The sequence below is a fragment of the Theropithecus gelada genome, chromosome 10 (assembly GCF_003255815.1).
Source record: "Theropithecus gelada isolate Dixy chromosome 10, Tgel_1.0, whole genome shotgun sequence".
Lineage (NCBI taxonomy): Eukaryota > Metazoa > Chordata > Mammalia > Primates > Cercopithecidae > Theropithecus > Theropithecus gelada.
Window position 1 is genome coordinate 45,076,761 of NC_037678.1, and position 25,096 is coordinate 45,101,856.

A 25,096-nucleotide genomic window follows, 5' to 3' on the forward strand; every position below is an offset into this window, starting at 1 on the left:
ACCTCCTGCTGGCCCTCCTTCCCGCCTTATCCATTCCCCCACAAGGTCTCCCAGCGCCCCCTGCAGGGCTCTCCTCCCCTCCTCATTCCACCCCTCCCCCCAGTATCTCAGTGCCTCCTACTGGCCCTCCTCCCTTCCTTATCCATTACCCCCCAACCAGGTCTCCCAGCCCCACTGCAGGGCTCTCCTCCCCTCCTCATTCTACCCCTCCCCCCGATCCCACCCCGGATCTTAGTGCCTCCTGCTGGCCCTCCTCCCCTCCTTATCCATTCCTCCTCAGGTCTCCCAGGCCCCCTGCAGGCCCTCGTGCCCTCCTTAGCTCCCTACCTGGTCTCCCAGCACCCCCTGCGGAGCCCTCGTGCCCTCCTTAGTTCCCCCCCAGTTCTCCCAGCACCCCCTGCGGGGCCCTCCTCCCTTCCGCATCCACCTCAACCCCGAGGTATTTCCGTGCCCCCTGCAGGACGCTCCTCCTTAGGCGCCCCCCTCCCAGGTCTTCCGGCACCGCAGGCTCTCCTCCCCTTCTTATCCACCGCCCACCAAGGTCTCCCAGTTCCCTATGTGGGGCCCTCCTCCCCTCCTCATCCACCCCCCCAGGTCCATCGGTGCCCCCTGCGGGGTCCTCCCCCTCCCTACTCCCCTCCCCCTCGCAGCTCCGCCTCCCCCCAAAGTACACCACCCCTCCCCCAACCCCGCCTGGCTCCACCCCCTTCGCGCCCCCTCTTTTCCGCTCTGCGCCTGCGCACTGCCACCCTCCACTCTCGCGCCAGCCCTGCGGCGGCGGGCTGTGGGCTGCAGCACGCGGTGCACGAGGCAGAGCCCACAAGCCACAGACGGAGTGGGCCGGGCACTCCGGCCACGCCTTCCGCGGTGAGGGGCCAGTCCTGGGTAGGGTCAGGCCCACCTGTTCTCCTCCAAGAGCATGGGCTGTTCTGGGTGTGGGCGGAGGGAGGGGCCGGACGGAAAGGCCCAAGGGCGGGCGGCAGAAGCTGAGGGGCTGCCCAGGAGGGTCGGGGCGGGGCGTGTTGGGCAGAGTAAAGCAGGGGCACTGCCAGGCCTCCGAAGGGGTGTGCTTGGCCTCGTCGAGACCTGCTTGGCCAAGTCTGGGTGGGCTCGAGGCCACTAGGCCCAAAGCCTGCCTTGCTCTGAGGGTGCTGTGTCTAGAACCATGCACGAGGGGAATGCCTGCTCGGGGCCCGAACCTCGCTAGGCCCAGCCTGAACCTCGCTAGGCCCAGGAGGTGCACTGGCCCAGGGCCTGCTCAGGCCCAAACCTGGCTAGGCCCAGGTTGTGCACTGGCCCAGTTCCTGCTTGGACCTGAAAGTTGCTAGGCCCAGGATGTGCACTGGCCGAGAGCCTGCTGGGCCCAAACCTTGCTAGGCCCAGGATGTTCACTGACCAGACCTGCTCAGGCCTAACCTTGCTAGGCCCAGGATATGCTATGCACTGGTCCAGAGCCTGCTCAGGTGGAACCTTACGAGGCACAGGATGTGTGCTGGCCCCAAACCTGTTCGTTTCTAGAGTTTTGTACAAAATCCTGCTTTAGCCTAAATTCTGCTTAGCCTCGACCCCCTCCTAGACCCAGGCAAGATCAGCATTGTTCTGACCCTACTAGGTCCAAAGCCTTTTGAGGCCAGACCTTGTTTCAACTCCAAAGCTTGCTAGGCTCCAGCACCCCCCATCCCTCCTCATATCCTCCCCCCGCCACTTCTTCCCCTATGAAAATCGCTTATTTCTCAAACAGGCCAAGTCGTCATGGCAGCTACTGAGATCTCTGTCCTTTCTGAGCAATTCACCAAAATCAAAGAACTCGAGTTGATGCCAGAAAAAGGCCTGAAGGAGGAGGAAAAAGACGGAGTGTGCAGAGAGAAAGACCATCGGAGCCCTAGTGAGTTGGAGGCCGCGTGTACCTCTGGGGCCCTCCAGGACAGCGTCCTGGAGGAAGAAGTGGAGCTGGTGCCGGCCACCTCGGAGGAGAGTGAGAAGCACATGTTGACCCTGCAGACGGTGCACTTCACTTCTGAAGCTGTGGAGTTGCAGGATATGAGCTTGCTGAGCATACAGCAGCAAGAAGGGGTGCAGGTGATGGTGCAACAGGCTGGCCCTGGGTTGCTGTGGCTTGAGGAAGGCCCCCGGCAGAGCCTGCAGCAGTATGTGGCCATTAGTATCCAGCAAGAGCTGTACTCCCTGCAAGAGATGGAGGTGTTGCAGTTCCACGCTCTAGAGGAGAATGTGATGGTGGCCAGTGAAGACAGTAAGTTAGCGGTGAGCCTGGCTGAAAGTGCTGGACTGATTAAGGTAAAGCTGGTTTTAATAAACAACGCCTTACATGAAAAAGAACAAATTGAAGTCGGCTTTTATGCAATATTATGTCTGGACAAGGTATTTTGCAGTTGCAAGTTAAAGGCAGTAAAAATACATCCCAGGAAAATCCTGAGAGTTCTTAGGTTCTTTTTTTAAAAAGTTTTAAAAGTTGTGCTAATTGGAATACTGTAAGGTGCATTAGGTTTTTAAAAAAAAGGTGTTAAGTTTCACTGCCGCAACCCCGATGCTAAATAATTAACATTGTGATGCATAATCTTCAACTTTTGCATTTCTTTTTGTATTCTGTAGTTCATCCAGGCAAAAATCTAATTATATTGAAATTAATAGTATCATATTTGTTTGAATATTTATTGTTATTTATTAGCTCCAGGAAGGGCAGGAGAAGAATCAGTTATTGATTGAAAGATTGGCTGAAAGAACAAAGGAACAGCTCTTTTTTGTGGAAACAATGTCAGGAGATGAAAGAAGTGACGAAATTGTTCTCACAATTTCAAATTTAAATGTGGAAGAACAAGAAGATCAACCTACAACTGATCAAGCAGATGTTGAAAAGGCCAAATCTACAAAAAATCAAAGAAAGACAAAGGGTAGGCCAGTTCATCTCATAGAATACACTCCATAAAACTGGGCTGCTGTTTTTCTTTATGGGAAGGTGATGGTAATTGAAGTTTTAAGTGGTCGACTTTTAGTTACTTTCAAATGGTCAGGAAATGGGAGAAATTTTAAACTAATATTCTGAATTGTGAATCAAATCCAGAAGGGTTTTGCACTTTGCACACAAACGTTTTGAAAGCACAGTAAAAATGTTCCCACAAAACCTTGTGCACGTAAGCAAAGAAGGCCAAGCCCTGGTCTCTGCTGTCTAGTTTGCAGCCCCAGAGGGATATGGGGGACAAGTCATTACAGGACAGGTGGTGAGGCCTCGTGTGCTTCAGGGCCAAGAGAAGGAGCAATTCCTCCTTCAGGAAGCAGTGGAGGGTGCCTTCTAAGGGAGGTGATATTTAGGTGAGTCCAGGACAAAGAAGCCATTAAGATGGGGATCAGGATTCCAGGCACTAGGAAGTGGTCTGGGTGTGTAGGTCTGGAAGTATCTACTTTGTATGTGAGGGTGGAGAGCTCTACTGTGTCTATAGAGCTGGGTGGGTGGGAGGTAGGTGCTCAGAAAGGTGGATGGGTTCAGATTAGGAAGACCCTGAGGCAATATTAAAGCCTTATTAAACTGAGATTGCATTCCAGCAGCCCACAGGATGGATGAGTTTGTCCTATGAAAATTATTTGTTTGGCTTTTTTTTTTTTTTTTTGAGATGGAGTCTCGCTCTGTCACCCAGGCTGGAGTGCAGTGGCACGATCTCGGCTCACTGCAAACTCTGCCTCCCGGGTTCACGCCATTCTCCTGCCTCAGCCTCCCGAGTAGCTGGGACTACAGGCTCCCACTACCAGGCCCAGCTAATTTTTTTTGAAGTTTTAGTAGAGACGGGGTTTCACCGTATTAGCCAGGATGGTCTCGATCTGCTGACCTTGTGATCCGCCCACCTTGGCCTCCCAAAGTGCTGGGATTACAGGCATGAGCCACTGCGCCCAGCCTTATTTTTTTTAATATTAGTTTCTCACTAATATATTTAAATCAACATATTTCACCCCCAAAATTGCAATTTCTAGCTCTTTTAAATTATATCTGGCAACATTTGGCACAGTTTCCTTCCTCCTGGCAACAGGTGCCTGGGATTGGAAGGTGACTCAGTTTAGAAAAGGAGAATGCTGCCCAAACACACTGCTACCACCACCCCATTCTTACATGTGGTCAGGACCTTTCACTCAGGTTTCTGGCCTCTGCCTTCCATAGATGGTTGAGTTTGCAGCCTTTTGATATATGGTAGTTTCTCATGTGTTTAAATCAAGAGTTTTACACCCCAAGTTTTACAATTTTTAGCTCATTTTTAGGTTTTTGATGTATTTACAAATTTGTAGAACCATCACCACTGTCTGAATTCCATAATATTTGGATCACTCCAATAAGAGGCCTGTACCCATTAGGCAGTCACTTCCTACTCCATTCCTGGCTACCACTAATCTGCTTTTTGTTTCCATAGATTTTCCTGTTCTGCACATTTTCCGGAAGCTGAATCATATATGTATACCATGTGTCTTTCATGTCTAGACTCTTGAGCTTAGCATAATGTTTGGAGGGTTTGTTGGTATTGTAGCATGTGTCAGCGCTTCATTCGTTTTTAATGGCTAATAATCCCTGTATGGGTACAGCACATTTTATTTATCCATTCCTTCATTGATACACACCGCAGTTGTGTCCACTTTTCAGCAAGTGTGAATGGTGCTGTTATGACCATCTGTGTACAAATTTTTCGTCTGAGCACCAGTTTCCAATCCTTTTGAGTATATACTTAGGAGTGGAATTGCTGGATGATGTGGTTACTCTATGTTTAACTTTTTGTGGAGCTGCCACACTGTTTTCCATAGCAGCCGCACCAGTTTGAATTTGCACCAGCAGTGTGTGTAGCTTCCAGTTTCTCCACATCCTCACCAACTTACTTTCCATTTGTTGTTATCGTTTAATTATAGCCATCCTAGCAGGTGTGAAGAGGTATCTCGTAATTTTAGTTTCCATTTCTCTAATGACAAAGGGTGTTGAGTATCTCTTCATGTGATCATTGGCCTCTTACATATTTTCTTTGGAAGAAATGGCTATTCAAATCTTTGGCTCATTTTTAACTGGCACTGTATCAGCTTCCCAGGGATGCCATGACAAAGCACCACCAACTGAGTGGCTTCAAACCACAGAAACATACCTCTCACAGTTCTGGAAGCTACGAGTGTGAACTCGAGGTGTTGGCAAAGCCATGCTCTCTTGGAAGGCTGTCGGGGAGAATATGTTTCATGCCTTTCTCTTAGCTTCTGGTTGCCAGCAGTCATGCCATTCATTGGCTTGCAGATGCATTACTCCAGTCTCTGCCTCTGTTATCACATGGAATTATTTCTGTGTGTTCCTGTGTGTATCTCTTTTCCTCTTCTTATAAGTACGCCAGTCACATTGGCTTATGACCCACCTTCATCCAGTATGACCTCAGCTTAACTTGATTACATCTGCAAAGACCCTTTTTGTACATAAGATCACATTCACAGGTATCTGGCCTGAGGACTTCACGTATTTTTGCAGGGGTCACAACTCAACTTGTAAACCTTCTATTCCAAGTTTGTTGAGTGTTTTATCAAGAAAACGGTGTTGGATTATATGAAATGATTTTTCTGCGTTTATTGAGATGATCATGTGTTGTTCTTTTTTTCTTCATTCTGTTAATATGGTATATTACACTGATTGATTCACATATGTTGAACCACCCTTTTATTCCTGCAGAAAATCTCAACTTGGTTATGGTATATAATCCTTTTAATATGCTGCTTGATTTGGTTTGCTAGTGTTCTGCTAAAGATTTTTGCATCTGTATTCACTAGGAATATTGGTCTGTAGTCTTCTTTTGATGTCTTTGTCTGGCTTTAGTATGTAAGTAATACTGGCCTCGTGTAATTCATTGGGAAGAAGTGTTTCCTCCCTTTTTTGAAGATTTAGAGGATTGGCATTAATATTTAAGCATTTGGTAGACTTAATCGGTGAAGCGATTTGGTCCTGGGGTTTTCTTTCTTGGAAGTTTGTTGATTAATGACTCACTGTCTTTACTGATACAGGTCTATTCCAATTTTCTGTTTCTTCTTAAATCATTTTTAGTAGTTTGTGTGTTTCTAGGAATTTTCTATTTCATCTGTATTATTTAATTTGTTGGCATATAATTGTTCATAGTATTCTATTATAAACATTTTTATTTCTGTAAGATTGGTAAGAATGTTCCCACTTTTCTTCCTGATTTTAGCAATTTGAGTATTCTCTTTTTTACCCCCTCAGTCACAAGTCTAGATAAAGGTTTGTCAGTGTCGATCTTTTCGAAGAACCAACTTTTGGTGGTTTTGTTGGTTTTCTCTAATTTTTTTCTCTCTAATCTTAATATTTTCTTTTTCTACTAGCTTTGCATTTAGATTTATCTTCTTTTTCTAGTTCCTCAAAGTGTAAAGTTAGGTTATTTGAAATATTTCTTCTTTTTTAATGTAAGTGTTTATAGCTAAAAATTTTCCTCTGAGCACTGCTTTGGGTGCATTCTATAACTCTTGGTATCTCATGTTTTCACTTTCGTTCATCTCAAAGAACTTAATAATTTTCTTGTTATTTCTACTTTGACCCATTTGTCATTTGGGAGTGTGTTTTTTGACTTCCATGTTTATGTGAATCTTCTGAATTTCCCTTGGTATTCATTTCTAATTTCATTTTATTATAGTCAGAAAACACAGAACATATTTTGATTTTTTTGGTTGGTTTGTTTGTTTTAGAGACAGGTTCTTGCTCTGTTGCCCAGGCTGGAGTGCAGTGTTACAAGCATAGCTCACTGTAACCTTGAACCCCTACTTCAGCGTCGCAAGTAGCTAGGACAAGAGGCACACACTACCACACGCAGCTAATTTTTAAAAAATTGTAGAGATGGAGTCTCATTATGATGCCTGGGCTAGTCTTGAACTTTTGGCCTCAAGCGGTCCTCCCATCTGAGCCTCCCAAAGTGCTGGATTACAGGCGTGAGCCACCATGCTTGGCTCAGTTTGTCTTTTTAAATTTATTAAGATAGATGTGTCTCAATATGTTTGTAACTTCACATGTGGTCTATCCTAGAGAATCGTCCCTATGCACCTCAGAACAATGTCTATTCCAGTGTTGCTGGGTGGGATGTTCTGTAGATGTCTGTTTTGTCTATTTGGTTTATAGTGTGACTTAAGCCTCTGTTTCCTGACTGACCTTGTCTAGTTCTGTCCATTGTTTCAAGTGAGGTGTTGAGGTCTGCAACTATTATTGAATTACCTGTTCTTACCTTCAATTTTGTTCCGTTTGCTTCAAGTATTTTGGGACTGTTATTAGATGCATCTATTTTTGGCGGGGTGGGGGAGTTTGTTGGGTTGTTTTGAGATGGAGTCTCACTTTGTCACCAGGCTGGAGTGCAGTGGCACAGTCTTGGCTCACTGCAACCTCTGTCTCCTGGGTTCTGGCAATTCTGCCTCAGCCTCCTGAGTAGCTGGGATTATAGATATGCACAACTACACCCAGCTAATTTTTGTATTTTTAGTAGAGATGAGGTTTCACCATGTTGTCCAGGCTGGTCTTGAACTCTTGACCTCAAATGATCTGCCTGCCTCAGCCTCCCAAGTGCTGGGATTACAGGTTTGAGTCACATATGCGCCTGGCCACATATATGTTTATAATTGTTGTATCTTTATGATAGATTGACCCGTTCATTATTATATAACGTCCTTTTGTCTTTTACAACAATTTTGTCTTAATATAGTCTGATATTTGTATAGCCATTCTAGTACTCTTTTGGTTACTGTTTGTATGGAATATCTTTCTCTATCTTTTTACTTTCAGCCTATTTGTCTTCGAATCTAAAATGAGTCTTTTGTAGAAGACAAATAATTGCATATTGTTTAGTGTCCTTTCTGCCAGTCCTTACCTTTGCATTGGAGAGTTTAATCTCTTTACTGATAAAAAAGGACTTCCTTATTTCTGTATTTGTTTTTTAAATGTCACATCTTTTATTCCTCAGTTCTTTCATTACTGCTTTCTTTTGTGTTGAATAGCCACTGCCAAGTGTATCATTTTAATTATTTTATTATTTATTTTACTATATATTTTTGAGTTATTTTCTTTAGTTGTCCTTAGTGTTACATTTAACATCTCAATTCATAATAATCTGGTTTAGATTAATGGCAATTTAATTTCAATAGTATGTAAAAAACTTTACTTATATAATTCCATTCCCCACTCCACTTTCTGTTGTTATTGCCACAGAGCGTATCTTTATAAATTATATGCCATCAACATAGATTTATAATTATTGCTTTATTCTGTCTTTGAGTCAGACAGGAAAAGAGAGGATTACAAGTAAAAAAAAAATGCATGAATATTGTCTTTTATATTTGCATATGTTGTTACTTTTATCACTGTCTTTATATTTTCATATGGATTTGAGTTATTGTTTGGTGTCCTTTCATTTCAGCCTATTGGAGTCTCTCTAGCATTTTTCAGAGGATAGATCTGCCAATGACAGACTTGCTCAGTTTCTGATTTTCTGGGAATATCTTAATTTCTCCTTCATTTTGAAGGGTGGTTTTGTCAGACATAGAATTCTTGTTTGATGTTTTTTTTCTTACGGCACATTGAATGTCATTCCACTGCTTTCTGGCCTCCGTGGTTTCTGATGATAAATCAGCCATTAATCTTATTGACAATCCCATGTATGTGACAAGGTGTGTCTGTCTTTCTTGCTGCTTTCAAGATTCACTTTTTGTCTTTCAGCAGTCTGATTATGATGTGTCTTGATGTGAATCTCTTTGACTTTATCCTACTTGAAATTTATTAAGCTTTTGGATATGTAGATTTTTTGTCAAATTTGGGGAGTTTTTGGCAATCATTTCTTCTCTTCTCCTGTGTCACCTTGGGTCTCCCATTGTGCATATGTCGGTGTGCTTGATCATTTCCCACAGATCTCTTAGGCTGTTTTCATTTTTCTTTGTTCATTTTTTTCTTTCTTTCCCTCAAACTGAACAATCTCAGTTAATCTGTCTTCAGGTTCACTGAGTCTTCCTTCTTTTTGCTCAGCTCTGCTGTTGAGTCCCTCTGTTGAATTTTTCATTTCACTTATTGTATTTTTCAATTCCAGAAGTTCTCATTTTTTTAAAATAAATTTTATCTATTGGTATTCTCAATATGATGAAGCATCATTTTCATGCTGCTTTTTGTTTTTTGAGACAGGGTCTCACTTTGTCACTTAACTGACTAAATGTTTAATTACATTTAATTTTAATTAGTTAAAGTCCAAATTTAAGAGTCACACATGACTCATGGCTATGGTTTTGGATGGCACCATTCTAGATGGTTTTTCTCGCAGTGCCCTGGCTGGAGAGAAGGATGCAGGGATGGGACGGGTTGTCTTCAGTTCACCCTACAGAGAATGCAGGGCCACATTTTTATAGGTGAATCTCTTCTTGGGCGCCCCACTTGAGGTAGGTGGTGTGCCTTTTCTCGTGTCTCCTTGGGTCTACAAGACATTCTGAAATGTTCAGGCATGTCCTCCCTAGCATTTTTTTTCTCAGAAAGAAGGATGAGCACAGTACCTAGTCCACTCTGCGCCCAGAAACCAGACATTGGTGCATCTTGAAACAGCGAAAATGCATTATCCAGGAACATGGCGTCCTGAATTGCTTCCATCAGCTTATGGATATAAATAGCATGTTCTATTGTTCAGTTGCCATATTAGTTGAAAAGACAATGTGCTGATTTACTTTCAAGTGTTTAAATGGAATTTGAACTTCTAACATACATAAACTATTTCCTGCCTATAGGAGCAAAACGAACCTTCCACTGTGATGTCTGCATGTTCACCTCTTCTAGAATGTCGAGTTTTAATCGTCATATGAAAACTCACACCAATGAGAAGCCTCACCTGTGTCACCTGTGCCTGAAAACCTTCCGTACGGTCACTCTGCTGCGGAACCATGTTAACACCCACACAGGTAAAACTGCCGGGAGGGCTCTTTCTGTGGAATAATGTGTGTTAAGGCTTATGTTAAGAATGTGAATCCGGCCGGGCGCGGTGGCTCACGCCTGTAATCCCAGCACTTTGGGAGGCCGAGATGGGTGGATCACGAGGTCAGGAGATCGAGACCATCCTGGCTAACACGGTGAAACCCCGTCTCTACTAAAAATACAAAAATTAGCCGGGCGAGGTGGCGGGCGCCTGTAGTCCCAGCCACACAGGAGGCTGAGGCAGGAGAATGGCGTGAACCCGGGAGGCGGAGCTTGCAGTGAGTGGAGATTGCGCCACCGCACTCCAGCCTGGGCGACAGAGCAAGACTCCGTCTCAAAAAAAAAAAAAAAAAAAAAAGAATGTGAATCCACCAATTTCTACAGTAGAATCGTGTAACATTTTATACTGTAGTTTTGTCTTTTTTTTCTTGAATTTCCATTAAAAATACTGTCACAAAGATTTTTCTCGCATGCATCTGCGGTATTTGTAGTTTAGAGAGCCTCTTCTTAATTTTTAAAGCATTTTTAAGATTGAGTGTAATTAAAAAGCTATGAATTCCTTGGAACTTTTGTGGTTAAGTCTTGTTTTAAAAGTATGAACTATGTGATCCTACAGGAACCAGGCCCTATAAGTGTAATGACTGCAACATGGCGTTTGTCACCAGTGGAGAACTCGTTCGACACAGGCGCTATAAACATACTCATGAGAAGCCCTTTAAATGTTCCATGTGCAAGTATGCCAGTGTGGAGGTAAAGCCATTCTTGGACTTGAAGCTTCATGGCATCTTAGTAGAGGCTGCTGTACAAGTTATGCCAAGTGTAACTAACAGTAGAATCTGTTACAAACAGGCTTTTTATTATTCGTATAAAATTTATGCAGGAAATAATATGCATTATCTTTTATGAAGTTAAAATAGAAAATTGGATTTCTATGTTTCTTTGATTACTAATTAGTGAAAATAATATGTAAAGGTGTACAAATTACAAATAAACTCCTTGTAGTCAAGAAATAAGTCCCAGATTTGTTTAAAAGTTCTGCATTTTATCTAGTACTCAGGGCCACAGAATCAAAATGTATTTGCTTTAACGTAGAATGCAGATCCCATCTGAATATTGGCTGAAATTTTTGAGCTTGATTAGATACAAAGCAACTTGCTTGAAGATTTAAGCAGAGCCATTTCTGTTCTGAATTAGAGACCGCCTGTTTCAAACTTCAGATGTGCCATAGTCATTTTAATTAATTTGCTTTATTTGTATCTTCTAATGGGTTTAGTAGTACTCACGTGAAACAGGCAGAGTGCTGCTTTTACTAGGCAATGCCAGTTTCCACCAGTTAATTTTCAGGGTCCCACAGGGTGTTGGGAAACAGACTGAGGCCCGGTTTTGAGCCTGGTCGGGACTGGGTCAACAGTACACTCAAATGGAACTAAGTTAAAGGGAACAGCTGAAGATTAAATATAGTAACAGTGCAGCCGGGTTTCACAAATTAGGAAATTTCATGGTTAGGGTCAGAATTTGATTCCAGGAACTTTTTTCTGCTGTTACAATTTTTTTAAAAAATTATTTCTCATCTGAGTTAAAGGTTGTGATTGTAGTATGAGAATGCAAAATGGAGGGTTCAGGGAACAGAGTCACCTGGGGATCCTAAGCCTGGAGTGGACTTTTTGTTGGTGCCCTGCCAGTGCTCAATACAAACTTCCCAGGTCCACGAGACCCTCCCCCAGCGCCAGCGGTCTGCACGTAGCCTGTGGGAGGTGGCCTCAGCACAGACGTCTCTACTGCTGCCGTAGCCCCCCATTTTTGCAGTCTCCTCAAGTCTTGCCATGCTTGTTTGTTCCCTCATCCCATCCCATGACAAAAATGCCAGCAGGAATGGATCAGAGCTGTGATGCAGATGTGCCCCTTTTTTAAGAAAAGCTTTTGAATTGGCCAGGTGTGGTGGCTCACTCCTGTAATCTCAGCACTTTGGGAGGCCGAGGCAAGCAGATTGCTTGAGGTCAGGAGTTCAAAACCAGCCTGGCCAACATGGTGAAACCCTGTCTCTACTAAAAATACAAAAAATTAGCCAGGTGTGGTGGCACATGCCTGTAGTCCTAACTACTCAGGAGGCTGAGGCAGGAAAATGACTTGAACCTGGGAGACAGAGGTTGCAGTGAGCCAAGATCGCACATTCCAGTCTGGATGAGAGTGAGACACCATCTCAAAAAAAAAAAAAAAGGCTTTTGAACTTTTTGAACTCCCTCGTCCTCCTATCCCACCTTTAAGAGTCATCCATAGTCTTTTTTAATGGCCTTCTTTGCTCATTCACACCACTTATCTTCCTGAAAACTTTCATGCTATACAGTTTTTTAAATTCTTTTTGTTTTGCTTTCTAATATACTTGAAGGCATTCACTTTTCTTCTGAAAATCTAAGTGAAATTTTTTGGCTTGGCTGTTGTCTTCCATCCTAAGCCACCTTTTGTTCTTGAGTCTTCCTTAGGCTTCTGTGTGCTCACCACTTACTGGGGAGACAGATGGAGTGTGGCATCCCTGGGTCACCAGCAGGACTGATGCAGCTTCCTGATGTCTGTAGTCCGCCTATAGCTGATGGCCCCATTTCCTGCTAGCAGTAGATAAGGGCCTGTGATACACAAATACAGAATAAGAATAGTTCTAGAAGGCAATAAACCAGTCAGGCAGTGAATGCTCAAATGGGAGGTATTATGTTGTTTGCTATTTAACTGATTGCCTGGGATACATAATTATTCAAATTAGAATTTAATTTCTTCTACTTAAAATTTAATTCTTTATAGGAACCCTCTGTCACACGGCCCCAATGCTGAATAGCCAGGGATGCCTTCCTCCACTCACACTGTTACGCTGGGGCCAGCCAGGGTGGAGTCTGCAGGACTTGTGACCATGAGGCGACACATACACGTGTTCCTCCATTAAAGAGCTAGGGTTTCGTTTTTATTTTTATTTTTATTTTTGTGAGACGTGGTCTCACTCTGTTACGCTAGTTGGAGTGCAGTGGCGTGATTTTGGCTCATTGCAACCTCAGCCTCTCAAGTAGCTGGGACCACAGGCATGTGCCACCATGCCCAGCTCATTTTTAATTTTTGGTAGAGAACAGGTTTTGCCATGTTGCCCAGGCTGGTCTCAAACTCCTGAGCTCAGGTGATCCACCCCTCTCAGCCTCCCAAAGTGCTGGGATTAGAGGTGTGAGCCACCACACCTAACAAGAGCTAGAGTTTCAAGATTTTCACTTTATGCAAGGAAAACAAAATGTTTGCCTTTGTGCGTTTACAGTGTAATCTAAATTTTGTAACTATTGGGCATGTATGGCCTTAGAAATGAAAATACAATCCTGTGTGGCATTCAGCAGGTAGGGTTAAAGTGAAGGTGAATGCGAAAGCCTTCAGAACTGCTGCCCATTACCCTACAGGAGCTTATACGCACACACATCAAATGAAATAAAATCGCCCATAACAGATGATCAAAAGTAATGACTTTTTCATGTTTTCTGCAGTGAGTGAAATATGCTCTGGTGCTCTGATGTTAAAATCTGATTAATTTAAATCTTTTATAATGCTGATTAATGGAAGACTCTGCCACTTTCGAGTTTCTATTTCTATGAACATCATTTATGTATTTATTAGGCAAGTAAATTGAAGCGCCATGTCCGATCCCACACTGGGGAGCGCCCCTTTCAGTGTTGCCAGTGCAGCTACGCCAGCAGAGACACCTACAAGCTGAAACGCCACATGAGAACACACTCAGGTAAGGGCTCTGGTGCTGAAGGCTTGATACCTACAGTGTTAGCTCTTAAAGCAAGCTTTAAAAAATTACTTTTTATGGGCACAATTAAAGTTTAAAGGTAAAAGTGGATTTTTGTGTGCCTTTGTGATACGAGGATCTTGATCTGTACCTTTACCTTTATTTAGCAGTAAGAGAGTCTGCATAGACATTGTGCCGCAACCCCACTGTGTGGAGTAAAACACAAAGTATTCGCTTCCATAGATTTTTCGGGTATTTAAAACTCAACTCCTGGCCAGGCACAGTGGCTCAAACCTGTAATCCCAGCACTTTGGGAGGCTGAGGCAGGAGGATCCCTTGAGTCCAGGAGTTTGAGACCAGCCTGGGCATCCTAGGGAGACCCTGTCTCTACAAGTAATTTAAAACTTAGCCGGGCCTGGTGGTGCACACCTGTGGTCCCAGCTACTTGGGAGGCTGAAGCAGGAGAATCACTTGAACTCAGGAGGTTGAGGCTGCAGTGAGCAAGCATTGCACCACCACACTCCAGCCTGGGTGACAGAGTGAGAACCTGTTTCAAAAAACAAGTAAATAAAAATAAATAAAAGTCAACTCCTTAATTCATTCTTCAACTTTAAGGCAAAACATAAAGTGTGCTGGTTTTGTAACAGAGGTACTTGATGTCTTACTATGTAAAGAATACATTTATGTGTACTTCTTGGTTCTTCGTACAGCCCCATGGATGTGAACCACATGGAACTCTTGCGTAGCCACCAGATGCGAGGAAGTCGTGTGTCTGGTCCATCATGGACACAGCCGTACTTGACATAAGCTGTCTGGGCTTGATTTGGGAGTCTCATACTAATTGGGGGTTGTCCGGTGGGAAGGGGGTTGATAAAGGAGGCTTACGGCAAAAGAAACACTTTCAGCACAGGTAGCCTTTGGCAAGGATCAGGCCTGGAGGGGGAATCACTTTGTTGTCTGCATCTCAGGTGAGAAGCCTTACGAGTGCCACATCTGCCACACCCGCTTCACCCAGAGCGGGACCATGAAAATACATATTCTGCAGAAGCACGGCGAAAACGTCCCCAAACACCAGTGTCCCCATTGTGCCACCATCATTGCACGGAAAAGTGACCTACGTGAGTGTCTGGTTTAGTGATGTTTCTTTTACTACAGCATTTGCTGGCTCTTTGGAGCGAGGCCCTATGTACCTGCAATGTACTGGCCCTGATACTGGGAGGCGGCGGGAACTTGGCCCTGGGACACATTTTCTTCAGAGGTCCTGTCGCACCATCTGGTGGCTGGATCTCATAAGTGCATTTTATAGCATGATTTTAGAATCCCGGCCCAGGCCTGTTCCGTATGCACGTGATAAGACCTTTCACGGATGGGTATTATTTCTTTCCACATTGGGCCTATTTTTCAGATGAGGAGGACACTGGGGCTCAGAGACATACAGTAACCTGCCCAGGAGTCACATGACCAAGGGTGCTAGGAGGCGGCTGGATTCTGGGTTCCTATTTATCAGTGCTCTCTGTGTGACACCCAGCAAGCTTTTCTTAAACCCTGGCTGTGGGCCTAAAAAGTTGTGGGAGCAGAAGGTACAAAAGACACAGTTTTTCCCTTAAGACAGTCACTTTGGGAAAGGAGGTGGGCCTGTAACGCGTAATCTGCATCTACCGTGGTGAGCCTTCTAACTGTCAGACCCCCCAGAGTGGGAGTGGAAATCCAGAGGGTCTGAACAGCAGGCCTAGGAGCTGGGATTTGATAACTGCCTGTGGGGAAGCCAGCCACTGTTGAGCAATGGGAGGGAGGGTGTGGGTAAGTGTGAGCCAATGAGCCTTTTCTTTTTTTCAGGATTCCTGGGCCTCCCTTTTTCCATGATCTTATTTCTCTTTCCAAAATATATGACACAAAACATATGACACAAAATACGTTAGCAAAACAAAAAATTGACCCTTTTGCCCAAAGAAATTCTGGAGATGAGATGAACTTTTTTGAAAACCTTTCTGAAAGGTGAAAGGTGTTCCACAAAGTCTTAACTTTTATTTCTCATCTGGACCATTCTGTCATTGTTGCCACAGTTACCAGCACATCACAAAACAGCCCAGTGGGGCTTGCTGGGGCACAAGTCTAGCCAGTTGCTAGACTTTTTTGACACCATGACAAAATAACACGGTTTATATCTATCTCATGCCAGTGGGTGATACACTCTGCATAGCCCTGTAAGATGCTTTATAAACACACTAATTCTTCTTTCCCATGACTATATGAGAAATCAAGCTCTCTAAATGTCTGAGTCACTGTGGGTAAGGTGGAATAGCTCCATCACAGAGCTGTCAGTTGTCATTTGGTTTCTTACACAAGTATCACAAGACCATCATGTATTAGGCATAGATGAGCAAACCCATAGATGAGCAAACCCAGCCAGACCTCACCATGTGTCTCGGGTTAATTTCAACATGGGAAATAACAGGGCACTGACTTCTAACAACATGTGGATTTTTTAAGGTAAAATAAAGATGTTATATCTTTTTATATAAAACCACCTTAACATCATCCTAACATTGACCTACCCCTTCATAAGGTAGTGCTCAAAGTGCTTTGTTAAATGAACATTTTAGGTTCAGTATGACATACCTTACATAACATTTAACTCCATATTGAAAGAATATTAAAATGGTATTTCAGCATTCTGTTCGTTTAGAGCAGTGGTTCTCAACTGGGAATGATTTTACCCCACAGAGGACAGGTGGTGATACCTAGAGGTATTTTGGCTTTCACGACCGGGGAGAAAGAGGTGCTGCTGGCATGTGGTAGACAGACACCAGGAGTGCTGCTTAACCTCCTCCAATGCACAGGATAACCCACCTCGCCCTGCCCAGGAAGGAACTAGCATGCTCTAGCCCCAAGGCTGAGAAACTCCGGTTTAGAGGAGGGGGGAAGCAGGTTAACAGAAAACAACATTCTTGAAGTCTATAATGTTCTGTAACCATTTTAGGTGTGCATATGCGCAACTTGCATGCTTACAGCGCTGCAGAGCTGAAATGCCGCTACTGTTCTGCTGTCTTCCATGAACGCTATGCCCTCATTCAGCACCAGAAAACTCATAAAAATGAGAAGAGGTTCAAGTGTGAACACTGCAGTTATGCCTGCAAGCAGGTATTGTACTTTACTTAATTTGGAGAGGCAGTGGTGCATGGAAGAATGGAGGGCTGGGGTAGGATTCTTTACCACCTTGAAAATACTGAGAAAAGTCACGCTTTTAATAGAGTATCCTATTCAAAATAACCAGAAAGCAATGGTGAGCCGGTCGTAGAAAACAACAGTTCTTAAAGTATGTTCATGTACTCCCAGAGCTCCCTGTGACCAACTAGGGTCCCATAAGAGCCAAGCCCTTGTTATGATCATGGAAAGGTGTCATTTTGAGACACTGACATTTGCACTTTTGGTGCCAAAACAAAGGTGGTCCTTAGCCCAGATCAAGGCAGTGACACACAGTGAAACTGGTCACGGTGGTGGTCTTCACCTTCATACACTGGCAGCAAAAATAAAGGGCAGTTTTACATGACAGTGTCCTTGAAGAGGCAGTAAAAGTTGTTAACTTTATTCAGTCTTGACCCAGAATACTTTCTTTGTAATAATCTTTGTGATGAGATTAGAAGCTGGCATATGCACCTCCACTGTCTTCCACAGTCTGGAGGAAAAGCATGTGGGGGCTTGAGTTTCCAGCTCAACTAGCCCCTTTTTCAGTGAATGTCATTTTCACTAAGGAACAAGATAAACTCTATTTACTCAGTCATTGGGCATTGGTGGACATTTTTTTCTAAATGAACAACGTAGGCCAGGTGTGGTGACTCACACCTGGAATCCCAGCACTTTGGGAGGCTGAGGCGTGCGGATCACTTGAGGTCAGGAGTTTGAGACCAGCCTGGCCAATATGGTGAAACCCCATCTCTACTAAAAAACACAAAAATTAGCTGGGCATGGTGGTGCACACCTGAAGTCCCAGCTACTCAGGAGGCTGAGATAGGAGAATCGCTTGAACCTGGGATGCGGAGGTTGCAGTGAGCTGAGATCATGCCACTGCACTCCAGCCTGGGAGACAGAGTGAGACTCCATCTCAAAAAAAAAAAAAAAAAAAAATAGATTGGAGTGATTTTTTAAAGCAATTTTTATATTGTATAATGAAATATGTTAGCATTTAGAAGATCTGCATAGCTCAGTAAACTAGTATTTTCCAAATGACCAATCCATGATGTTACAGACTCACACACAGGTAAAAGATCCATTCAAAGGAAAAGACCAAGAGGTTTTAAAGTTACAGAGAACAAGTTCCTTGGCAGGGTTTCAGATTCCACATTGCAACCCATGGGTAAGAAATTACCATCACCAGACACACAGGCTCACACCTATAGTCCCAGCACTTTGGGAGGCCGAGATGGACAGAACTCTTGAGCTCAGGAGTTCAAGACCAACCTGGGCAACATAATGAGACCCTGTCTCTACAAAAAAATACAAAAATTAGCTGGGTGTGGTGTTCACATCTATCCCAGCTACTCAGGAGGCTGAGGTTGGAGGATCACTTAAGCCCAGGAGGTTGAGGCTGCAGTAAGCTGTGTTCTTACGACTGCACTCCAGCCCAGGCAACTGAGTGAGACCCTAAAAAAAGAAATTGCTACTAACTGAATTTTAGTGTAATAGAGAAGAATGGCCACAATTACTTGGAAGAGCTGGTGAAATGTTGCTCTCTTTTCAAACTACATGTCTATGAGACCAAATTTTCTTTATCATTTAACATACTCCAGTGGACTGACGGAAGAGCAGAGATAGGAATCCATCTGAATGCTTTTTTTTTTTTTTTTCTTGAGACGGAAGGAGTCTCGCTCTGTCGCCCAGGCTAGAGTGCAGTGGCGCGATCCCTGCAAACTCCGCCTCCCGGGTTCACGCCATTCTCCTGCCTCAGCCTCCTCCCGAGTAGCTGGGACTATAGGCGCCTGTCACCACACCTGGCTTATTTTTTGTATTTTTAGTAGAGACGGAGTTTCACCGTGTTAGCCAGGTTGGTCTCGATCTCCTGACCTCATGATCCGCCTGTCTTGGCCTCCCAAAGTGCTGGGATTACAGGCATGAGCCACCGCACCCAGCCCTGAATGCTTTTAATAGAGTTGCCAGACTTAGCAAATAAAAATACAGCACACCTAGTGACATTTGAATTTCAGACAAACAACGAATAGTTTTATATACAAGTAGTTGCAGCCTGTATTTTAACTGGCAACCTTATCTATTGAGACAGACATTAGGTTATTTTTGTTTTGAAAAATAGATAATTTTACAGAAATAATATGTAGTTGGTTTGTTATTATTAAATGAGTTAATAAATGTTTTTTTTAAATACTTAAGAATTCCTCAGTTTTGCTTTCTAAGAAAGTAAATACTAATACATGCCACCTGTATAAATAAAAGCTCTTCAGAGGCCACAGTAATTTTTTAAAGTTTGAAGGGCCCTCAGACTAGAAGTTTGAAAACCAAACCACTGCTTTGAAGCATTGCATGCTATTGGTTACCAAAGGTGAAAATCAGTGCTTCCTGTGTTTCGAAGTGTGGGCTATAAGCTGTAAATGCCTTAGATAAAGGAAAAAGTTTTTCTGGTAAATTTTGAACAAAGAATATTCTGTGGCCCCAGGCTCGTATTTCTTCAAATGAACTAGGAGGGCTTCCTGAAAGATGGATAAGACTTGGAAAGGATGAGGGGGTCCTGGAGCAGGCATACAGCAGGTATGTGGGAGCAGAGAGCAGCCAGGCAGGCCGTGGCCATGGGCAGAGGCTCGGAGCACTGCTGGATGCTCCTGGCTGCCGCAGTCCTTGAGAGCCTGGCTCCTAGCAGGGAGAGCCAGAGATGCTGTCCCGAAGGAGGGTGATGAGGTGAAAGCTGTGCGTGGAAGGGGGTGTTCAGTGAATTGGATGAGAGAAAGATTAGAAGAAAGACCATCAGTTAGGCCACTGACAGTAATGCAGAAGTGGCCGAATGTATGTTTAATCCAAATTATCACCACATTTTAAATAAAACAAAATGTGTGCTTTTGCTTGACTTCATACATATTTTTGTCCCGATTTCTCAAATTATTTTCTCCTGTCTAAGATAAAATCTCTATTTAGGCCAGGTACAATGGCTCACACCTATAATCCCAGCACTTTGGGAGGCTAAGGCAGGAGAATTGCTTGAGGCTAGGCATCTGAGACCAGCCTGGGCAACCTTGTGAGACCTTGTCTCTACAAAAAATACAAACTGAGCTGAGCGTAGTGGCACACACCCACAGTCCCACCTACTCAGGAGGCTGAGGCAGGAGGATCACTTGGGCCCAGGAGTTTGAGATTGCATTGAGCTATGATTGTTCCACTGTACTCCAGCCTGGGTGACAGAGCGAGACCCTGTCTCAAAAAAAAAACAAAAAAATCGGTATTAAGATCTGTTACAATACTATTGGGAAGTAAATGGAAAAATGTTTAGAGACTTAACATACTTGCAACCCCAAAGTCCTGTTGAATTTAAACTCTGACATTTGATTTTTAAGTTTGCAGGTTCTATTTGCCCTTTGTAAACTCAGGTAATTGCAAATAGTTGTATAGAAGGAGGACTCCCAGTAATGAGGGGACAAAGGACCATCCTTTCACGCCCTGCGGTGTGTACTCCCACATCCCAACAGGACTGGAGAGCCAGCAAGGACTCCACTGCAAGACCTTTGTCATTTGCTGCTGCTGTATACGAGTTTGTTTCCTAGACGGCCACTTACTGAGAGTGAATGATGCCTTGTTCAGAATGTGTTTGCAGTAATTCTGCTTAATAGTGGACTCATCTTTGGGGAGGGAAATAAAAGGTATTGTATGATAAACAATGTCTAATATAGAAAAAAACCCTTTGAACTAGACAAGCTGCTTTCTTCCCCTTCCCTCTTAGGAACGTCACATGACTGCTCACATTCGCACCCACACTGGAGAGAAACCGTTCACCTGCCTTTCCTGCAATAAGTGTTTCCGACAGAAGCAACTTCTAAACGTTCACTTCAGGAAATACCACGATGCAAATTTCATCCCGACTGTTTACAAATGCTCCAAGTGTGGCAAAGGCTTTTCCCGCTGGGTAAGCTTACTTAAGTCACAGTAAATCCCCCATGGAAAGATCCCTCTATCTCAGGAGGACAGTGTCACACCAGGAGAGTTTAAACCCGATTATAGAAACCTGCCAGGACTTCAGGAGCATCTGTCATGCCTTAGGAAAGTGGTTATTAGTTTTTTAAAATCAAAAATTCTTGAAGAATCCTATGAAAGTGTGGTCTCCTCATCCCTTAAAAAAAAAAAAAAAAAAAAAAAAAAGACAATCCAACACACAAAATCTTACAAATAGTTTTAGAGAGTTATTAGACTCCCCAAAAAACCCCAGCTTTTAGTGTAATATTTTCAGATTGTTCCAGTGAACTAGATTTAGGCTACTTGACAGAGAGAATGCAATTTTCACACAGATGTCCCTAGAATAACGTTATTGGTGTCTATAATCCCAGCTACTTGGGAGGCCAAGGCGAGAGTATCACTTGAGGCCAGGAGTTTGACATCAGCCTGGACAACATAGGGAAATCCCCGCCCCTCCAAAAAAAATTAGCTGGGTGTGGTGGCGCACCCCTGTCGGCCTAGCTGCTCAGGAGGCTGAGACAGGAGGATCACTTGAGCCCAGGAGTTGGAGGCTGCAGTGAGTCACGATCACACCACTGCACTCTGGCCTTGAAGACAGAGTGAGACCCTGTCTCTAAGATAATTTTTTTAATAATAATTTAAAAAAAGAATAGTGCTGTTGGTGCTGGGGTAAGGAATACAATTACGGTTTTATTCTTTTAGGTGTTGTATTAGTTATTTATTTCTGCATGACAGATTACCTCAAAATGGAGTGACTTAAAACCACAAACATTTATCACCTGACAGATTCTGTGGGTTGGCTGAACTGGGTGGTCCTGGCTCAGGGTCACTCCTGAGGCTGCAGTCAGGATGTCCTCCAGGGCTGCATCATCCGAAGGCTGGACTGGGGCCAGAGGATCTGCTTCCAGGACAGCTCTACCACACAACTGCTGGCACCGGCCTCAGTCCCTTGCCACAGCCCTCTCTGCAGGGCTGCTTGAGTGTCCTCCTGACTCAGAGCAAGTGAGAGAGTGCAAGGAGGAAGCCACGGGGCCTTTTGCAATCTAGTCTTAAAAGCAGCACAGCAGCCAGGTGTGAGGGCTCACACCTGTAATCCCAGTACTTTGGGAGTTCAAGGCAGGCGGATAATTTGAGGCCCAGAGTTCGAGACCAGTCTGGCCAACATGGTGAAACCCTGTCTCTAAAAAGAAAAAAAAAAAAAAAAAACAACTAGGCATGGTGGTGCATGCTTATAATCCCAGCTACTTGGGAGGCTAAGATGGGAGGATCACTTGAACCCAGGAGACGGAGGTTGCAGTGACTTGAGATGGCGCCACTGGCCTCCAGCCTGGGTGACAGAGCAAGACTCTGTCTCAAAAAAAAAAAGTAGCACATTACTTCTAGTCACAAGAAATGAACCATGAAGTCCCCCTACACTCAAGGAGGGGAAGTGAAGTTTCTTTTGAAAGGAACAGCATCAAAGAATTTCCAAACATGTAAAAACCACTGCGCATGGCTAGATCCCTGGACCATGCAGGCTTCAGCCTAACTTTATAAAAAGTTTTATAAAAGTTGAATTTCCTGAAGTTGACCATTTTTAAAAATCTTTCCTCTTAAAACAGTAGTGTAGTTGTGTTTTTCTAAGTAGCACAGTGGGGTAGTTCCGGAATGTCAACCCTATTAGTTTAAAATTTCAAATGAAAGCTGTGGCAGTGCTCCCAAAACACCATTGCTCATGCTAAAATTGTAAAGTTAAAATTAACGAGCAGAATTCTAAAGAGAAGAAACTGCCCTTTGGTGCAAGAAATAAAAATGTAGAGAAAAGAAGAAGTCTGCCTCATGCAGTCCCCTCAGAACATAAAATTTTTGAAACTTCTGTTCAAGAAAGCATATTTGGACTTGTGTCTAGAATATAAGAACTCTTAAAACTCAGTAAATAGACTGTATTTACTGAGTTTTTATTTATTACAGTAAAAAACAGGTAAAGTATCTAGGCCAGGCATGGTGGCTTACGCCTATAATCCCAACACTTTGGGAGGCCAAGGCAGGTGGATCACAAGGTCAGGAGTTCGAAACCAGCATGGCCAACATGGTGAAACCCCGTCTCTACTAACAATACAAAAATCAGCCGGGTGTGATGGCACATGCCTGTAATCCTAGCTACTTAGGAGGCTGAGGCAGGAGAATTGCTTGAACCCAGGAGGCGGAGGTTGCAGTGAGCTGAGATCGTGCCACTGCACTCCAGCCTGGGCGACAGAGCGAGACTGTCTCGGGAAAAAAAAAAAAAAAACAAAACAGCTAAAGTATCTAAATAGACCTTTCTCCAAGGAAAACATAGAGGTGGCTAGTAAGCACAGCGTCATTAATCACCAGGGCAATGCAAATCAGTTTCTGCCACGACTTCTTAAGTCTGCCCTTGTATCACAGAAGCAGCTGTGGATGCAGTGTGTAAGTGAATAGACGTGGCTGTGTTCCAGTAAAACTTTCACAAACAGTTGGCAGCCAGATTTGACCCACTGGTTGTCGTTTGCCAACCCCAGTGTCTAAGCATAAAATGGAAGAAGTTTAAACAAGCTGTTACATCACCCCCATTATGTGTAAATTCTTCCTCCTTCCATCATAAACGCAGACAGTCCCGTTAAGCACAGTGGGAAAGTCAAAATGGGAATCAGGCAGGATGCTTCATATAATTTGCAAATTTAAACACCTGTTACCAGTTTTTTACTTTTGCCTGGGACCTTTTCAAAAAGTGAAAATTTTCTCACTTAAGATTATCCTAAGTGTTCGTTGGATGAGAATATGTCACGAATAGGCTTGACTAGGGGAAGTCTTTGACTTTTATTCCTGAATGTTGTATACAGTTTCATAACTGCCACCCATGACCTCTGCTCAGTAGCTTCAGGAGAGAAGAACAGAAAAGTAAAATCTTTATGGTATGAAGTTGATGGTTATAAAATTGACTGATGTATTGAATTTTTGGTTCAATATCGATCATCACTTCAGAGAGTAGAAACATTCTAGAGAAATAAATTTTGTCTTCTCACTGATTTCTGTTATTAAAAAAATACTCAAAGCAAGCTAGCTTTTGGCTAGACCTAAACACAACAGAAAGGGTCACCTTTAAAAAGTCATCATTTTTGCACAAGATTATCAAAGATCCATGTTACCCACAGTTTTCCCAAAGCCTGTCTCTTTAACTGTGTGTTTTTCAGTGCATTTGGGGAAGCTGACTCTTGTAGAACCAAACTGGGGTCTGCTTGCCTGGTGCAGTAAGACCAGATATCCACACCGCAGTTTGCAGCAGGAGAAAGGAAGGTATTTATTTGCAGGGTGCCAAGCGAGCAGAAGCTACAGACAAAATCATAAATCAGTGCATGGAGGATACCTTGCCCTAAAAGGGCAGGATATCTTGCAACAGGGGCTTACAGGTTGTAGGTAGATTCAGAGACTCTGGTTTGCAGTTGGTTAAGGAAGAGAAGTTTTGTTTAAAATTTTCGGAAAAGAATGTTAGCTCTGGTTCATGGGACATGACCTCCTCCAGGCCTCTCAGGAGGAAATTAAGAACAAAATTAGAACAAATTTAGCAGTGGTCAGATTTCAGCCCCCAGTTCCCCCTTGTCTTAGGTCTCCCTGCCAGTGGGCCTGTTTGGTAAAGAGCCAGGTTTCTAAAAAACAACTCAGGGACGGATGTTAAGATGTTATCTTGGCCAGGTGCAGTGGCTCACACCTGTAATCCCAGCCCTTTGGGAAGCCAAGGCAGGTGGATCACTTGAGGTCAGGAGTTTGAGTCCTGCCTGGCCAGGATGATGAAACCCTGTCTCTACTAAAAATACAAAAATTAGCTGGGCATGGTGGTGCTCGCCTGTAGTCCCAGCTACTCGGGAGGCTAAGGCAGGAGAATTGCTTGAACCTGGAAGGGAGAGGTTGCAGTGAGCTGAGACCGCGCCACTGCACTTCAGCCTGGGTGACAGAGCAAGACTCAATCTCAAAAAACTAAAAAAAAAAAAAAAAAAATCTCAGGTTTCTGTAAGGGAACCAAACATCCTGAGTCTAGCTTCCTTGGCTATTGTTTTAGGTTCCTATTACCTTTTCTTTTCTTTTCTTTTTTTTTTTTTTTTTTTTTGAGATAGGTTCTCATTCTGTGACTCAGGCTGAAGTGCAGTGGTGCAGTCACAGCTCACTGCAGCCTCGACCTCCTGGGCTGAAGCGATCCTCCCACCTCAGCCTCATGAGTAGCT

At 43.8% G+C, this 25,096-nt stretch overlaps 1 protein-coding gene across 9 annotated transcripts in view; it reads left to right on the forward strand.

Annotated features, from left to right (window-relative positions):
* Positions 1–333: 333 nt before the first annotated feature.
* CTCFL (CCCTC-binding factor like) overlaps positions 334–25,096 on the forward strand; it is a 32,180-nt gene continuing 7,417 nt past the window's right edge. For 2 of the 9 annotated variants that reach the window (XM_025399337.1, XM_025399335.1), the window contains exons 1-9: positions 1,029–1,207; positions 1,279–2,295; positions 2,687–2,909; positions 9,772–9,942; positions 10,572–10,705; positions 13,595–13,715; positions 14,681–14,830; positions 16,693–16,853; positions 20,650–20,832. In XM_025399337.1, the coding sequence (XP_025255122.1) occupies positions 1,753–2,295; positions 2,687–2,909; positions 9,772–9,942; positions 10,572–10,705; positions 13,595–13,715; positions 14,681–14,830; positions 16,693–16,853; positions 20,650–20,832 (1,686 nt within the window). In that variant the 5' untranslated portion in view covers positions 1,029–1,207; positions 1,279–1,752. Of the gene's footprint in view, positions 868–1,028; positions 1,208–1,278; positions 2,296–2,686; positions 2,910–9,771; positions 9,943–10,571; positions 10,706–13,594; positions 13,716–14,680; positions 14,831–16,692; positions 16,854–20,649; positions 20,833–21,581; positions 22,695–25,096 lie in introns of those variants that run through there. The other 7 variants (XM_025399338.1, XM_025399336.1, XM_025399343.1 and 4 more) reach the window with 7 other exon arrangements.